Raw genomic sequence first — 17,629 nt, 5'->3', positions numbered from 1 at the left:
GTCAATGGGAAAAGGTCTTTTCTGACAACAGGATGCCACCAGACAGTGTAATCACACTGTTTGTTTGGCCACCACAAAAATTGGCTACAAAGCTCGATGCACTTCCTGAAGCCTGGTCTGATACCAACGCACAAGGCAACGTTAAGCATTTGTATGAGACAAACACTATGGTTTCACTCAGGAGACTGTGTGTCTCACATTAAACCAAAAGCCAATGTCACTTTAACCCAAACCAACAATTTACTTAAATCTAACAAAGTACTTTTGGTGCTGAAACCTGTTTCCTGTGATCACAGAAGTTTATTTTGAACAGCACTGTATGCACAGGAGTGGAAACTTAGGTCCATAACTGATGCTAGAGGGGGATCTCGAGCATCATAGTTTGAAACATAAGGCCACTGACCAAGTTGCTGCGTTTGACAAGCTGGGAGTGAAAAAGTGTTGCTGAAGTCTAAGGAGATTCTTAGTTTGTAATGTGTTCACCCTGCAAAAGTGAAATCAGCAACAAAACTCTTGACCCTACACGTGCTAAAAACACTAACTGTACACAGTTGCCACGCAGAAAGGAAATACAGGAGCTGCAGTAAGCTGCATAGGATTAAAACCAAGGAATACCAAAAGGCTTTTCAATCTTTAGAAAGACATTTTGTTTTCATTATCGAAGTTTCTGAAGTCATCGGTTTAAAGCAAATAATTCTTCAATTCTAGGTACAAAAGCACAACTGCAAGTGTCTTTCTTAACATTTGGACTTAAGACTTTTAAATACACCTGAATATAAAACAATAGGAAGTAGACTGAACTAGATTATAGGAGTTTTCTCCACCTAACTACTGTCGCAGATGCGCGTTTTTACTTTCCCTTTTCTTTAATAAAATAAACTAATCAAATTAATTATATTAGCCCGTAGTTTTAATGCAACTGTAACTGACCACAGGCACATTTTTTAATTCATTTTTTTATTTAGGTCCCAAAAAACCATCATAATAACATTATATCAATAATATTAATACAGAAATTGAAAAAAGGAGGAAAAAAATAAAATAGCTTTTCTGTCCACAGCCTCAGACTTGGGGAAGGGATTCGATCCTCCAGAAAAACTCTGTTTAAAGTCTGTTTAAGGGGGGGAAGTGAACTGGGCGTGGCTTCAAGCTTGAACGCGCTGTCCATGACTCTGCTGTGCACCAATCAGGAATGTCGAGGTGAGGCAGGGGGTTGGTTTTCGAGGTAAAGCGCAGAGTTTCAGTCTACTGCTGCGACATCTGGAGGAGGAAAATGGAAACAACAAAGTTAGTTTTATTTGTTTTGACTCTGCACATCCTCAATAATGAGACCTTAAAGGAAGAGGTGCACATTTTGGGAAACATGCTCATCGGCTTTCTTGCAGAGTTAGATGACAATATCAACATCCGTCTCTGATATGAAGAAGACAGATGACAGAAACTGATGAACACAAAGTGAGTGATGGTTCCAACTGTGCACCTGTTGTGTCTGTGACTGTGTCTGTGTCTCTGGCCCTCGACTAGCCAGCCGGCTCAGGATGTTCCTCTCGGACATCTGGAGTCGCACGGCAACCGGGGGTATCCGGGCGATGGTTGCCGGCAGGCGGGTGACATCCGCCTTCATGTCACTCAGCAGCTCCTCCAACTGCTTCAGCACTGAGAGAGAAAGAGAGAGAGATAAGGAACTGTAAGGACACCTTGATGGTTGTTGAGTTAAGGTCAGGGTTTATTTTATTTCCTAGATGATTCACTTCAGGTGACTTTTTAGGCCCTAATTAAACCCAAACTTTCAGCCAACAGGGTAAATAAGAATATTTAAAAAGTGTTTAATGCTGATGTGATGCAGTTAGTTTGATTTGTCTGTATTAAAGGCTCCTGTGAGATTTTCCCACTTCCTGCTCGATCTCTCACCTTTGTGCAGGACGGCGTTGGCTGGTTTGTTCCCAGACATGGACTCCTTGCTGAGGTGCTGGTGGGACTCGGCCAGACACTCCACCTCACTGAAGCGAGTGTTGAGGGCCATGGAGGGGTGGGAGGGGTCCTCAGACATGTTGAGGTAGGCGGCGCGACGCAGCTGCTCCTCGATTACCAGCGCCTGCTCCAACAGCTGGAGGAGAGACGGGAGGAGAGGGAGTGTCAACATCACCGTAGAGATAACTTAAAGAGAACTTGTTTTGTAATTTCACTGACTTTCTGGTTGTCATGGGTTGATTGTTATTTTTCATTGATAATATCATTGATAATGTCCTCAAGGAAACTGACAGCTGTATTTCCAGTAAAAGAAATGTGTTAAGGTTGGAAAGTACAAAACTCTGCACTTTGTGCTTTAGATGGCAATTTTAAATCACAATTTTAACAATTATTGTAATTTCATAGAGATTTACTTTCTTTGATGTATTAAGATACAAAGTAAATGCATAAATGATCAACTCAAAGAAAAACAATTCCTGAAGAATGTAGGCTGATTTACGTAATGCTGAACCAAAGTTTACAAGTGTGGGTGCTACCCTAAAATTTTAGCCGTACACTGTCAGTGGAAGACTTAGCCGCAGGTTCCCGGTCATCTACGCCAGAAACGAAGATTGAGTTATGCAGAAGACGAGGACACTCTGCTGTAAGGTGTCTGAATGGTAACACATCCAATATACTACCACACATCTGATGGCATCACCCAGATGTGCCGATCGCTGGGATGATAAATGTTTGGATGTTGTAAATGAAGTGGAACTACTTCAAACCTGTTGTCATTTGTTTCCTTTTGGAAAAGGGTTTGTTCAGCACTGCAGTTTCATACAGAGGTGTTTGAAATGTTACTTATTTTATAATAAAAGTTGTAAGGTAGGACAAAATGTTGCCTCAGTCACCTGTACAAAACCATGACTACTAAACCGAGGTATGACCCGAACTGTAACTTCTGTGTGATGTCACACCCCTAATATTTGATATAACACCTTCCCATTTCAACATTACTTTTTTCTGTCCATCTATATAAAGACAAACCTACCTTAAACCTCCTGGCGAGGAACTTGTTCTTGATTTCCAGGAAGTTCCCTCGGTTCATCTCTCCCTTGAAAGGCTCGTTGAGGATAGCGAACTTCACATCGTTCTGGATGTCCTGCCAGCGGGCGTAACCGTGTCTAAAGGAAGCTTTGGTCAAGGGCAACAACTACTTCTCTTTCTCTCTCACATCAACAAGTCCCCATTACATTACCCCCCTCAGCGAGATCTGAGAGCCAATCACAGGCAAGAAAAGGATACTGTATGATGCCAGCCAGCAGCCAGTAGTCATGACGACGGTGCCAGATCTCATTGGTTTTCTTGGTAACGGTGGCGGCGCGCTCCTCGTTTTGCCACAAAGAGTGAAGTTCTGAGAGGGGAGAAAGACATTAATTTGAAAATGAAAACAATCTTAAAACAGTGTGTGTGCATGTGTGTGTGTGTGTGTGTGTGTGTGTGTGTGTGTACCTGTGAATCCTCCATCAGCAATGTTGAACATGAATCTGGTCTTGGCCTTCTTCTTTTCCTCACTAATGGCTGCAGCTGCGGCAGTGGCAGCAGTGGCGGCTGAGGCTCCGCTGTCCTTGCTGCTGTCTCCGTTCTGCAGTTTGGTCGCCTCCTCCGGTTTCTGAGGCTCTTTCTCCTCCTTCAGATCTGCAGCTGGAAAGTGAAGATGACACAGTCAACAAATGGGCCAAGGCTGAGATACAGAGATGTCAACAGTTAACCATCATTTAGGTAACTGCCAAAAATATTTCTGACCACTTTTGCATGTTAAGTTGTTCATATTGCAGCTCTTCACTTTAGAAGTACTAGCACTACACTTTACCGCAGCAAAGCTTACGCTTGCTAGCTAGTGTGCCCGCCCAGTCTGCGATTAGCACTGGTAACACTAGGTAGTAAAGTAGCGTTCTATGAAAACATGGTGTTGACCCTCAAGTCTCCCCTCAGGTCGCCCCAGTGAGTAAGTGGCTTAATATTGAGCCGCAAAAAACACTGTTAGCTCTGTTAGCATGGTTAGTGGTCAGCACAGCCAGTGGTGCTACCATAGTTAACAATGCTAAGGGGGTTTGCAGATCAAATTTAAGTTGCGTACTCACCGGGGCGACATGGAGGGGACACCTAAGGAGGGCACAATGTTTCTGCAGCAACGCCATCCTGCCACCATTGGGTGGAATGGCATTACGAGTGCTATTCATCAAATGAGCTGTGTCAACTACCAGCTAGTGCACTGTGCAGAGGAGCCAAGGCTACCTTACAGTGGCAGTGTGCACCGTGTGCTTGTTGGCTGTGTATCAGCAAAGCCAACAGAAAATTAAATGAAAAGCAAAAAAAAAACTTATGACACAAAACATTCAGTTTCACCACCTCTAAATGAACAGATGTTAAAGCTCACCAAGTCGATTGAGCGCCAGACTATAAGGAAAGCGGCTCTTGCATTACATGTCATTTTGCGTATTTGTTATTTACCTGCTTAGTTACTTGGCAAATGAATGCAAAATTCACCGAAATAAACACTGCTACTCTGAGATAAATCTTACTTCCTGCAAAACTTTTTACGTACTAAAGCTATTTTTCTGTTTGTTGAAGTGTCCTGTGGGAATTCTTACAGAAAAAGGGTTTGGTACCTTTCTTTTCATCTGCAGGAGGAGTGGTGTCCATCTTTTCTGTCTTTTCTTCTTTCTTTTCTTCTGATGCTAAACAGGGGAAAAAAAACATATTTACACATTTTTCACAGACCAAACTACAAAATCCAACCACAGCTGTGACTTAATCAGAGGATGTGGATCCAAATCTAATGCAACAATTGGCAAGAATCTGGCGATATGATTAGGGTTGCAACGGTATGAGATTTTCATGGTACGATAACTGTTTCGATAATATCGTGGTTTCACGGTATCATGGTATTACTGAATTTATATTATCATCAAAATGACCCTTAAAGAAATGATAATGAAGTATGTGTAAAATGTCTCCCCTTAGAAAATAACTAAATCAAAGGGAAGATTTAATGTCCAGTTGGATTTTTTTCAATATTGTAGATAAGCAAATAGCAAATAAGCAAGTTTTATATTACAGTATATCTTAAAGTCGTTATATCACTGCAACCCTAGATATGATATGCATCAAGATACTGCAATACTGTAAGCAAGGTGATATACTGTCATAGTGTTAAGAACACACCCCCATGTGCATTAAAAAAAGTTTGCAGGGATCTGTATTTGTATTTATCACAGCCTCTCTTACACATCACAGCACTATTTTTTGAGCTATCTAGGCAAAGAAATGAACATTTGCATTACTAAAATAATACAATGGAATATTCTTAAGGTAAACAAATTAGGATAATAACATCATTAGTCAACTGAAAACCAATACAGTGTTTTAGAGAATTTATACAATTCTTAATGTTGCAATACTGATGTGTATCGATATCTTGTAGCCCTGTTAGGGAGGACTTATGAAACGGAAATGTGAAATTCAGAGATTGAACAAAATGTTCAAAGACGATTCATAAGATTAATCTTAAATATTAGTTCGATAAGTTAAAAATCAATGGTTTAAGCTCACACTTTTCCAATCATTGTTACACTTAGTCAGACTGTTGGATGGACATTTGTGGTGAGAATCATGTGGGAATTTGGCAGCTAGCTTGTTAAACAAAGTGGACATGGTGGTATGATATAGTATGGGAGCTACAACAATGATATTTTTAAGTTACCTGCGATAGTATTGCTGTAAGTATAAATAATAAGGTGTGTAATAAGTGTGTACCTATCTTTTCAGTGGTAAGTGAGTGCACAGCTGCTGGGTAAGTGGTTTGTTTACATGACTTGATGGGAGTTCCATATTTAGCGAATCCAGTGTGGACAGAGAGCGTGTGTGTTCTTTGTATTTTCTACAGTGTATTGGTTTATATTAATGTACGTATTTTTATTCTTTTATTGCAGAATATAAACAAGTAACGCTCACAGAAAGTGGGCGTTACTTAAAATAAAAACTGAATACAGGTAAGAATTCCTCAACTCAACTCACCTGTGACCTCAGAGTCGTCAGGTTTGACCTCTGACCCGTCCATTTTGGCCTCTGAAGGTGACTTGGTGTCCTCTCCTTCCTCCAGACTCTTCTTCTCACTCTCTGCCTCCTTCTCCTTTTCTTTCTCTTTCTCCTTCTCCTTTTCCTTCTCACCCTCAGTCTCTTTAACGCTCTCTGCCTCTCCATTGCTCGGTTTGTCTGTCTCCATCGGCTCCTCCCCGTTACTCTTACTCTCCTGCTCTGCTGGCGGACTCTTCTCGTCATCGTCTGGGATGGCGATCACCTGGAGGAGATGCGGATGGAATTTTGTGACATCTTAGATCAATACTTTCAAGAGAATCCAAGAGATCCTACTTTTAAAGCCTTTACACAACGGGGACGTACAATTAAATGACATGAAAATGCAAAAGTGATGCAAAGTTGCAACAATAAAAAAACCCATGTCATTACCTCATCGCTGGCCTTTGTAGGCTCTTTGCCGTTCTTCTCTGCCTCGCCCTCTTTCTTCACCTCCTTCTCTGAATCCTTCACTGCCTCCTCATTCCTCGAGGAGTCATCAACTACAAAAGACAAACACATTTATTCATTAATGTACTGTGAGTGTGTGCTTGTTGTTTAACCGTTACAGAAAGAGGACGTGCGTGTGTTACCTGGAGCAGGTGTGTTGGGCTGCGTGTCGGCAGGGGTGCCAGTGGACGGAGTTTTCCCGGGGGAGTCGGGCTGAGCCGCTGCCTTCTTGTTCTCCTCCAGCTCGGCCATCCAGGGCATTGACCACTGACCGTTCACATGCTCGAACTCCTGAACCTGGAACACATGAAGAGCACAAAGTCTGCAGGAGGCCAACGAAAAAAGGGCTCGAAACATCACTAACAATAAAACCTCTTAAGATGTCAGTCTGGACAGCTGATTTCTCAGATAGTTTCTGATGAATCTGTTATTCCTATTAAACTGGACTTGGTAAAAACCATCTCAGCCAATCCTCTAGAAAGTAGTGACGTGTTTTTTTTTAACGTCTTCGATTTAAGTTAATGGAAAAAGACAATCTCCAGCTGCTTTGCTCTTTCACTGCCTTCGTTCTCTCCATTTTTGTAACAACTAAAGGAAAACAAAGTAAAAAGCCGAAGCTGTGTTTGTTACCTTCTTGCGAATGAGTGACATGACGCCGATACGGGTGAGGACGTGTTGCCGTGACAACCCTTCTCTGGGGACACCATCTGCAAAGGTCTCGGCACCATCGGCTCCGGGCTCGCAGAGGTGACGCATAAACAGAGAGACGTACGCCCTGAGAGAAAGAGAGAAGAAAGGGTTATTTAAGAATATTTTAAAAGAGAGGAAAACATTTATGACGAGGTAAAAAAAAAAAAATGTTGGTTAAGTTAAACTCTGCAGAAAACAAAAAGGTTTGTTTCATTAATTTACGCAGAGTACGTACAGGTGGGCATGTCAAATTCAAGGACTTGCGAGATTTCAAGCATTCTCATTTTCAAGGCTAAAGTTGTTTCATCCAAAACCACTTACTGCAAGAGAGCTGTGAAAATTCAGAACTGGAGCAAACACGTAACCAGGGCCTAAAAATAACTTATTATAAATTAACTGCACAAATCCATTCAACAGCTCCACAGTCAGACACACAGCTGCTTATTTACTGCCAAATTACAGCTCAGAACTCGCACTGACGGCTGATGCTGCCCTGGTGTGAGTGTTTGCAGGCAAGTGTAACATCCTGGTGCAGACTATTTACTGGAGTTTACTCCACAGTGGCGCTCTGATCTCATATGGCAGTAGAAAATAATTGCAAGCATGACTGTCCTTGGCCTCTTAAACATTTTTCTAATATGTCATAACCTAATTTATCATTCTGTTCCTCTTAATACACTACAAACTTATTTTACTAAATATTCCAACTCTGCAAATAAATTTCAGCTTTAAGTTATCAAATAATAAACAAAAATGCAACCAAAAAGATGGCAAAGAGGTCCATCTATCTATCTATCTATCTATCTATCTATCTATCTTCTTTTTGGAGAGGCAACACTGCAGCATTTCTTACTTGAACTCCTTCTCAGATTTCCCTCGCAGGTCTCGGACCAGCCACTGGGTGGTGAAGGCATCTTGGGGAGGCATCCCATAACGCATCACTGCATTCAGGAAGGCCTTCCTCTGCCGAGAGTTGAAACCCAACACCTGAAGAACAGAAAGTGTCAGGTTTTACTTACACAAACAAAAAGTAGTGCTACTTTTGAACTGTGGGAATCTAGTGAAGTTGCTGTAAGAGATGGACAAGAAATAGTGGAGGAGCTGTTGCTCACCTCGATATTGCCTCCCACCCTGGCCAGCAGGGGGGGCAGCGGTTTGTCTTTGTCGTTCCTCAGGCCCTTCCTGTTTGGCCTGCGTGAGTTGGCTGCAGAGAGGAGACAGATGTTGTGATTATAGAGGCAATGACAGACGCTGTGCAGGGAGGCTGGAGTGCTGCATCAATTATGTTTTTATTTTCTGAGCATAAACATGTGATACAACTCATCCTCTGTCTTTTACTACCAATCTGATTGTCTATTATATTGGATATTTCTTCTATCTTTTTATGGTTTAGAAGCATCAAGACATTTTTCTGCCCAACTGAGGGACGATTCAGTTTCCCAGTTACTTCCTGTAACATACACAGATATGTTAAACTGTCACTGTGATACATTCAGGGTTTTAAAAAAAAGATGTGTAGGGCTTGGTGTCGAACTTGGTACCTTTAAGGGTACCAACAGATTTACGTCGGTGCAACGGAGTACCAGTTTCAAGTTAAATCATTTCGTGTGTGTGCTTATTAATTACCTATTGTCTAATCTCATCTTGACCTAACGTGCATGACCTCGTTGTTTAGCTGGCTTTAGCAATCGCATTGGTAGGCTATATCACTGGATACCATTACGAAATGTCATGATAGCCGAATGTCCACAGTTTCTTAAAGCCCAATAATTGCGGTGCCATTGACAACAAAGTGAAAAAGAGGGACTGATGGGGTGGAAATAAAAGATTCATCTGCTCTGTTTGGTGCTGACAGAAAACATGACTGCATGTTTGCCTTCTTTGTTCATCTTTTCTCTCCATGCCCTTATAAATGTAGAATCTATAAGCTTGCTGCATATCAATTATTACCAAAATGAATGAATAAATCAAAGTGACATTCTATCAAATGTCTTATAATTTTTTTTTAAATGAAAATGGCGTATAGTAATAGATTGACAGAATTTTTACAACCCTGTCCGTCAAAATGACGATCAATGACAGAGTCTAACGCCACTTCTGCTACAGAGAAACACAAACAATGGTTCTTACCTTCTGTTCGCTCATCAAAGTCTTCGTCTCCCTCCTCAGATGCCACTGAGTAATCTGATTGGCCGTCAGACTGGTCGTCCTGCCAATCAGCTGTGAGACAAAAACAGAACAGATTTTTAAAACAAAGTCCAGTAAGACTTCTGACCACTCAACTATATTAAGAAGCTCTTTCAGCCTTCACAGCTTCTTATAAACTGAACATCCTTATACAAGCCTCAACATGAGCAGGGCTCCAGGTTTCATGAATGAACTCATGAATCTGTCAGAGGGTGAGATAAAGACACACCCCACATTGAATATATGGCTACTGACTGCTGTTGTTATGAACTGATGTTCCTGTTTAAGCTTATGGACACTACATGAACAACACTCTCCTGTTGTATCACAACTGTTCTTTCTCACAGTGTTTTTAAGTGTGTGTGGGCGGCTCCGGCATTTTCCTCCTGCTGCTGAACAGGCTTAGATCATGGCAGTTCTACACTGTGCATTATGGGTAATGCAGTCTCACGATTCAAGAAGTAACACCCATGTGACACACAAACATCCATCTGCTGTGTTTTCGTTTGTGCGTTCACGACTCACTCAGGGTAAGGAAGGTGGAGAAAGAGTCCCGAATACCGCCTTTTCTTGTGACAAAACCTTTTCTTTAAAACTTCTGATTGCTACGAGTGATTAAAACACTCCGTCCTTACCTCTGTCTTCTTGTGAGCCGTCGTTGTAGTTGACCTGTTTGCGGATACGTTTGCCTTTGCCCAGGTTGCGGGCCAGATCCTCCTGCTGCTGTTCGTAATGGTGACGCAGTAGCTTCTCCCAGTAGTCTGGATCCACGCTCTCCTCCTGCTTGATGATCTCCCGCTGCACCTCCTCCTCCTGAGCAGAGAGCAGATAAAGAAAGGAAAAACATGGAAAGGGTTGCAGAGGGCAATTTTTACAAATTAAACAAAATTTCCACCTGCCAATCAAAACAAGGCAAAACTGGCGTATTCCTACATTCAACAATGTCAGATTAATGCTCTAGAAAATCAGGATGCACATCTTCGCTCACCTCCTCCTCCTCATCTTTGACCACATACTGAGCCACCTTGAAGGAGCTCAGGTACTCGTTCATGCTCTGCAGCTCTGTGTCGTCTGTGGCGTCCTGGTTCCTGTCCAGCAGACGGTCGATGGCCTTGTCGTCGTAGTGAATGATGCTGCTGTCCTCCTCCTTGTTCTCACCTGAACACACACACACACACACGCATCAGTTTAAAGCATCTCACTTCTAAGTGTCTTCAACTGTCCATCGAGGCTCTCTGGCTTATCTTACTTTTGCCTTCTCCCTCGTCTTTGAAGAGCTGTTCTGTTCCGAACTTGAGGATGTCGTCCAGCTCCTGTTTGGACATGGAGCCTGTCTTGGATCCGAGACCGGGTCGGACGACCAAGTGAGTCAGCATCATCTTTTTCTTGGCAACCTGGACAGAGGAGCAAAGATGGAGCAATTTGGTAACATGTTAGATTAAAAAAAAACATGACGGGCTCTTTGTCTCAAAGGTTTATCACAAAGCAGCCTCTTTTCTGGATGCAACTAAGGGCAGACGTTTAAAGGATGGTCCCAGTCTTGCAGTAAAATATAAGACTTTTCTCCTCCTTTTCTGCAGTCACTTAGACAAAACAGCAGCCACATCAACGCATCCATTTAGCAACACTTTCTTGGCTGTAGTTGACATTAATAAGTAGTCGATTTTCTGTGTACTGCACCTGAGTAATCCTCTCCTCCACGGAGGCCTTGGTGACGAAACGGTAGATCATCACCTTCTTGTTCTGACCGATACGATGAGCTCTGCTGAAGGCCTGCACACACAAGAAGAGGAGTAATGAGCTGTCAAAATAACATCTTAACACCAGAGCTAGATAAAGAGGCGTCTCTGGGAACTTTTCAGTTAAAATAAACGTTGAATAGTCACATAAACGTGAAAAGGAGTAAGCAATGTCAGACTATCATGTTCAAGATATCTGGACATAAAAAAAGAAAAAAACAAAACAAAAAAAATCAGAAAGAATGTCTTCTATATTTCCCCAAAAGTTCAAACCAAGTTCAGATACAACCTCTGCCTAAAGCTTCACTTTGTTGTGAATGGAAACTGGTAGAATTAGTTGGAGTAGCAGTGATCCTGCTGTACCTGGATGTCATTGTGGGGGTTCCAGTCAGAGTCGTAGATGATGACGGTGTCGGCGGTGGCCAAGTTGATACCCAGACCACCAGCCCTCGTTGACAACAGGAAGGCAAACTGCTGAGCACCAGGAGCTGAGGGAAAGAATCATGGAGAAACAAGTATGCTTTAATGATCAGATTCCATACCTGCAGCTTTAATAACAACATACCAGGTAAAAATTGAGTTAAAACTGAAGTTATTAGTTACCCATAGTTTAAATTCACGAGAAGGGTTAGAGAATCCATAAAGAAAATCAAAGTAAAAAAATAAGGAAAGCTGAAGAAACAAAAGAAAAAGGATAAAAAAGGAGGAGTTTGTGCTCTCAGTCTCACCGTTGAAGCGATCAATGGCTTCCTGTCTCATCCCTCCAGTGATCCCTCCATCAATCCTCTCGTACTTGTAGCCCTCGTTCTCCAGGAAGTCTTCAAGCAAGTCCAACATCTTGGTCATCTGCAGCAAAACACAGAGGACATGATTTGTTAGTTAAAGGTGATTTCTGACTCTTTAAAACTCACTGTTTCAGTTCAGTCCATCTTGTTTCAATTATATATATAGATATATTTTTACTGAATTATGTCAATTGTTGTTTAGTTTGAGTTAGCATCTTTAATGTGTCGTAAGAAATCACAAATTTTATTTTTAGAAGCAGTATTTTTAGCTCTTGCTAAATTCTGCCCCAATGTCAATATTTTTTTTTTTATTTATGCCTAAAATTTAAATTTAGTCCATTAATAAAAGGACATCAATGAATATTTATCATCAAAACTTTGGTTAACGTCACAATACAAGTGCCGAGTGGAAGACGTGTTGAGGTTTTATGAATAAGAAGGTCTCTGTTACCTGAGAGAAGATGAGCACTCTGTGTCCTCCGTCCTTTAACTTCCTCATCATCTTTTGCAGTAACAGCAGTTTCCCAGCAGCCTTTGTGAGAGCGTTTCCATCGTACATCCCATTGGGCATCTTTGGAGCTTCCTGTTTAGAGCGACCGATCAAATGTTTAGGTTCTGTAAACTTTGAAATGACTGCAGGGAAAGTTTGATCCAAAGTGAAGTTATATTTTAAAAGTATGCTTCCTGATATGAAAATTAAATCTTTGACACATTTCAGCTCTAAAACAAACAGTGTTTGGGACGTACAATAGCGGCTGCGGGGAAGAGGTAGGGATGGTTGCAGCATTTCTTGAGGTCCATGACAACGTTGAGCAGGGAAACCTGGTTTCCTCCTCCTTTGGTGTTCAGAGCCTCAAAGTTTTTCGTCAGGATGAATTTGTAGTACTTCCTGTTAACAGACAACAGACATGTTTACTCTTTTCTTCTTCTAAAAAAAAAATGTACTTCTCCACTTGTATAAAACTCTGATCTTTTTAAAGGAACAACAGTATCATTGTTCTCACTTCTGCATGGGGCTGAGCTCCACTCTGACGATGAGCTCTGTCTTGGAGGGCATGTGTTTGAAGACGTCGGCCTTCAGCCTCCTGAGCATGTGCGGACCCAGCATGTCGTGCAGCTTCTTGATCTGGTCTTCCTTTGCAATGTCAGCGAACTCCTCCAGGAAAACCTCCAGTTTACTGCAGAGAGAGGAGGACAAGTTACCACTCAGCTGTGTGGTTACACCATAGACTCCAGCTGCTGTGAATGTTTTTGTTTTCTACAAATTACCAAACCTCGGCACACTTACTTATTCAATTTTAACATGTTCTTAAAACCCTCAAAGCTGCTTTAAATTTATGCTTGTTGATTTAGAAAACAGCCAATAATGTACAAATCAGAGAAGGTGCGAGATGACAGAAAAGCAAAATACATTTCTCTTCTCTGACACAAAATCTTTGCTGGTTTTCTTTGAATTACTGGATATTTTTAACCTTCAACTTCAAGTATTCAAATAGAACAATGTCAGAAAGAACTGAGGTGCAAACTGTGAGGAGGGGTCACAAGTAGACATAGCTTTGGTTTTAAAATGTCACGTGTCAAAATAAGGTTGTAAAACACTGATAATCATTTGCTATTTTCAAAGTGAGGAAGTTTGCTGTGTTACAGCAGCAAAGGAGACAAAGCAAAAACAAGAGGCATCATGAGCAACATATAATAAGTAAAAAAAACTGTAAAAACTGTACAGACATAAAATGAATAATGTAACCTGCCCATACAGTTACCAGTGTTTCTCTAACACTGTAAATACATTTTCAAACCAATTGCTCAAGAGCCAAAATGGCCGACACAAAGCACAATAACATAATTGGCCCTATCTAGAGCCAGTGTATGGTTTGTCCGTTCTGAGCTAGTTTAAAAACAACACGGTGCTCTCTGTAGAGGAGGACCCGGAGGACACTAACGAAAACATTGATAGAAGTACCATTTTCCATTTTTGCCAATATATCCTCCCTAAATCCTACAAACTGGATCTTTAAGGGCGAGGCAAAAGAGTTCATTGGCATTTATTGTTATTTAAAGACTTCATACCTGAAGAATAATAAGTTCCAGGTTAGCTTAACAAAATATTAAGAATAAAACCTTCACCTTCAACTTCACTACTGATCGACACATCATCATCTTACACTTGGAGGAACGCCTTGTTGGTGTGGTGAGGAGTCTAAAAATGCTTACCTGAACCGCTCAGGTGTGAGGAAGTTGAGCAGGTGGAAAAGCTCCTCCAAGTTGTTCTGCAGAGGAGTTCCAGTCAGCAGCAGTTTGTGCTGCAGAGGGTAGTTGTTCAAAACCCGGAAAAACTACAGCAGGAAAAAACACAGAACAACATGTTAACAGTTTCAGCTTCAGTTAAAGTCCAGTCACAGCGGCACACGTTTCACATTAACATGTGTTTTTAACGGTTTTATTCCAGCAGCTCAGAAGAAATAACTGTAGAAAATATTCAGACAGTAGAACTTCTGATTCAAACATAATTCCAAGCAGGATGTAGTTTTACTGTTGATATGGTTAAAAGAATATATTTATTGCATGTTTGTGCAAAAGAAAACCTGTATCCATGGGGCATTAACGACAGCATCTGAATGCTTTACTGTCTCTTTAAAAGGACTGATTATTTCATACCAAGTATTTCCCTGATATAAAGAGGGTCCTCACAAAACTAGGCAGCCTATGCAGTGAAGAGACGCAAAGACTTTTGGAATTGGTGCTACACTACCAGAGAAAACAGAGTGTGTGTCTGTACCTTGGACTGGTTGTTTTTCAGTCTGTGGGCCTCGTCCACCACCAGGCAGGCCCAGTCTATGGAGCCCAGGATCGCCATGTCGATGGTGATCAGCTCGTAGGAGGTCAGCAGGACGTGGAACTTGATCGATGAGTCTTTCTGTTGGAGGAAATAAACAACAGAGATGTTAAAACTTATCTACGTCTATTAAAGTTCTTTGTTTCGTGAGTATTCTCTTCACTGATGTCCCCTCTCACCTTCATCCTGGAGGCCTTCTTCCCTCCTCGGATGGCGTTGTCCTCGAAGGAGAACTCGTTCTCTCGGATGACGGCTCTGCTGTCTTTGTCTCCGACGTAGGTCACCACGTACATGTCCGGGGCCCACATCTCAAACTCTCTCTCCCAGTTAATGATGGTGGAGAGCGGAGCGCTGACCAGGAAGGGCCCCTTAGAGTGGCCCTGGAGGTGGAGAGTGGAAGTCAGTTCAAATGTCCTACAGACCAGCAGTCATGTGTTGTTGTTTTTTTTAAACAAGAGGAAGTTATGCACTTAAGAAGATCTGCAGATATCAGACCCATAAGGCATCAAAGATCCCGAAAGACTATGAAGTTATGCAAAATACAACACCATGATTTCAGAAACAGAGCAACCAATGGTCTGTTTTTAACTAATGTGAAATAACAACTAGACCAAAGTAACGTCTACATTTGAAAGCACCCATAGCTTAAAATTACCTTTATGATCTCAGGACTTAAAGTTATTAATGTGTGTCCTTATGAGGGAAAAATGTTTTTACACACTGCATCCTAATGATGACAAACACCCTATAGTGTAAACTATTGTAATAGGAACTCAGTCATTTGATTTGTCCCCTTGTTCTGAACTTGATTGCATTTTTTTTTTAAAAGCAGATAATCTGAAGCGTTAGTCATAGAGAGATAACTTTAGTGTAAAAACATAAAAACACTTAAAATGAAATCATCAAAATTTGTTTAACAATGTCGTCAAGTCTCCTGCTGCTCTGGCAGGAAGTGTATTCTGGCCTCCTGTCTGTAGGTGGCAGCAGCTGCTCACATGATGAGCATCTGTGAATGTTTACTGTTTGAGATTGAACTTAATGTCGTCAGATTTCACCTGGCTTATACAAAATGGCTGGATGGCTCCTGGCCAATAGGACGACAGCTCCCTACAGACGGCTACACACGCTATGGAGGAGCCAAAACCGCATTTAGACAGGTCAAATTTGTTATTTTAAACTAAATATTTTTTAAAAATTAAATAAAGATAATGAAGAGGACTGACTTAAAAGTCAAAACTCACTTTAACTTTACGTGCAGTATAGTGTAGCAGTTCATGTTTCCAACATGATTAAGAAGAAGCATCTCCAAAGTATTTCACCACAAAATGAGAGTACACCTTTACAACATCACCCAGATTCTCACAACCACGCACCTCCTTATAGAGCGAGTAGAGGAAGACGGCAGTCTGGACCGTCTTTCCCAAACCCATCTCGTCAGCCAGGATGGTGTCGGTGCCCTGAGCCCAGGAGAACCGCAGCCAGTTGAGTCCCTCCAGCTGGTAGGGGTGCAGCGTTCCCCCTGTGCTGTCCAGGTACTCTGGCTGACGGTCAAACTTTATAGTCGGCTGGAGAGAAGAGAGAAAGAACAGATTTGTGAGCACAGATCAGACACAACAGTTACATGAAGACAAGGTAGGTAAAAATGATCAAGGTAATTTCTGAAAAGAGTTAAAAGATCAAAATAAGCAAGAGTCAGAGGAATTATACCATCAATATTAGGCTAAAAACAACATTGGATATGGTTTGGTGTCAGGCCCTGATCAGACACAATACTTTATAGAACACTTTATAGAAAACATACGAGCCTAATTGTCTAAATCTAAAAAGGAAAGCTGAAATGTAAAAATACTGTGGACTTACATCTACCACAGGGTTCTCAGGAGGTCTGTCAGGCCGCTTCACTCGTCCCTTCACCTTGATCTTCTTCCCAGGTTTTCCCTCATCTCCCATCATCAGCTCTCTGAAACAAACATGCACATTTAGTAACATGGTAAGTGTTGTTTGAGTGTGGATTAGCAGTAAAAGGTGTTGCCCTGTGTCTGTATCTCACCTGTGGTTCCAGTACTGCACCTTGTAGGTGTCAAACTCTGGCACGTCCATGTCATCGGCCTCCCAGGTGGCCTGGTCGTACGGCAGCTCTCTCCATTTGATCAGGTAGTGGACGTTATTCTTCCTGTCCACACTAGAACACACAACAAAGAGAGGAATTTTTTTTTTAACTTTGATTCAGTTTTTCAGTTTTGGGAGATGATTCATAACACCAATATCTAAAATGTAAAACATCTATGTAGAGAAGAGTTTGGATTAACGCCAGCGCTGAATTTCTAATGTTATTTTTAATAAATGCACCATTCCTCGGATACAGTTACTCATACAGCAACGGTGTGTGAATGTAGAACAACATGTTCCTTAAAAATGTGGTAAAAATGTTTTTTTAGTGGATGGGTGTTGTGGGAAAGAAACAATATTCATAAGCAGGCCTCTTGTGGTAAAGGCTGCTTGTAAATTCTGGCTCTTAAAAAGGGGAAATGGCCAAACTCCAGAGACTGTCCTTGCAAAATGAAAGGTTAAATGAGTAATCAAATTCGGGAAAGGACAAAAAATAGACTGGGTGGAGCATCTACGTATATATCAGTAGAAAGTAACAGGAACACACTTTTATGGAAAGGTTTTAACACAATTATCAGAAATTGGACATAATTTATTCTGATAAAAGATCCTGAAGCAGTTTTATGTTTACTGGGCTGCTACCAGGGATGCACCCGATTTATCTGCTCAACATTGATACAGAGCATGCAGGTACATCTGCACGCTCTATGTGAATGAGACGGAGCTAAAGTGTAGCCTCTGCT

The 17,629-nt window shown here is 41.5% G+C and overlaps 1 protein-coding gene across 3 annotated transcripts in view; it reads right to left on the bottom strand.

Annotated features, from left to right (window-relative positions):
• Positions 1-936: 936 nt before the first annotated feature.
• chd4a (chromodomain helicase DNA binding protein 4a) overlaps positions 937-17,629 on the bottom strand; it is a 36,917-nt gene continuing 20,224 nt past the window's right edge. For 2 of the 3 annotated variants that reach the window (XM_049601957.1, XM_049601958.1), the window contains exons 13-41: positions 16,828-16,959; positions 16,638-16,737; positions 16,151-16,342; positions 14,957-15,157; positions 14,721-14,858; positions 14,156-14,277; positions 12,946-13,119; positions 12,689-12,830; positions 12,393-12,524; positions 11,885-12,002; positions 11,520-11,644; positions 11,098-11,190; positions 10,667-10,811; positions 10,406-10,575; positions 10,053-10,230; positions 9,361-9,450; positions 8,343-8,434; positions 8,084-8,217; positions 7,171-7,315; positions 6,684-6,837; positions 6,484-6,593; positions 6,034-6,316; positions 4,626-4,694; positions 3,466-3,657; positions 3,259-3,367; positions 3,005-3,137; positions 1,912-2,107; positions 1,481-1,656; positions 937-1,260 (exon numbers count right to left, since the gene is read on the bottom strand). In XM_049601957.1, coding sequence (XP_049457914.1) covers positions 1,246-1,260; positions 1,481-1,656; positions 1,912-2,107; positions 3,005-3,137; positions 3,259-3,367; positions 3,466-3,657; positions 4,626-4,694; positions 6,034-6,316; positions 6,484-6,593; positions 6,684-6,837; positions 7,171-7,315; positions 8,084-8,217; positions 8,343-8,434; positions 9,361-9,450; positions 10,053-10,230; positions 10,406-10,575; positions 10,667-10,811; positions 11,098-11,190; positions 11,520-11,644; positions 11,885-12,002; positions 12,393-12,524; positions 12,689-12,830; positions 12,946-13,119; positions 14,156-14,277; positions 14,721-14,858; positions 14,957-15,157; positions 16,151-16,342; positions 16,638-16,737; positions 16,828-16,959 — 4,060 coding nt within the window. In that variant the 3' untranslated portion in view covers positions 937-1,245. The remainder of the gene's footprint in view (positions 1,261-1,480; positions 1,657-1,911; positions 2,108-3,004; positions 3,138-3,258; positions 3,368-3,465; positions 3,658-4,625; positions 4,695-6,033; positions 6,317-6,483; positions 6,594-6,683; positions 6,838-7,170; positions 7,316-8,083; positions 8,218-8,342; positions 8,435-9,360; positions 9,451-10,052; positions 10,231-10,405; positions 10,576-10,666; positions 10,812-11,097; positions 11,191-11,519; positions 11,645-11,884; positions 12,003-12,392; positions 12,525-12,688; positions 12,831-12,945; positions 13,120-14,155; positions 14,278-14,720; positions 14,859-14,956; positions 15,158-16,150; positions 16,343-16,637; positions 16,738-16,827; positions 16,960-17,629) is intronic. The other variant, XM_049601959.1, reaches the window with a different exon arrangement.

This window comes from Epinephelus fuscoguttatus, linkage group LG17 (assembly GCF_011397635.1).
Source record: "Epinephelus fuscoguttatus linkage group LG17, E.fuscoguttatus.final_Chr_v1".
NCBI lineage: Eukaryota > Metazoa > Chordata > Actinopteri > Perciformes > Serranidae > Epinephelus > Epinephelus fuscoguttatus.
This window is presented reverse-complemented; position numbering and strand designations above follow the sequence as displayed.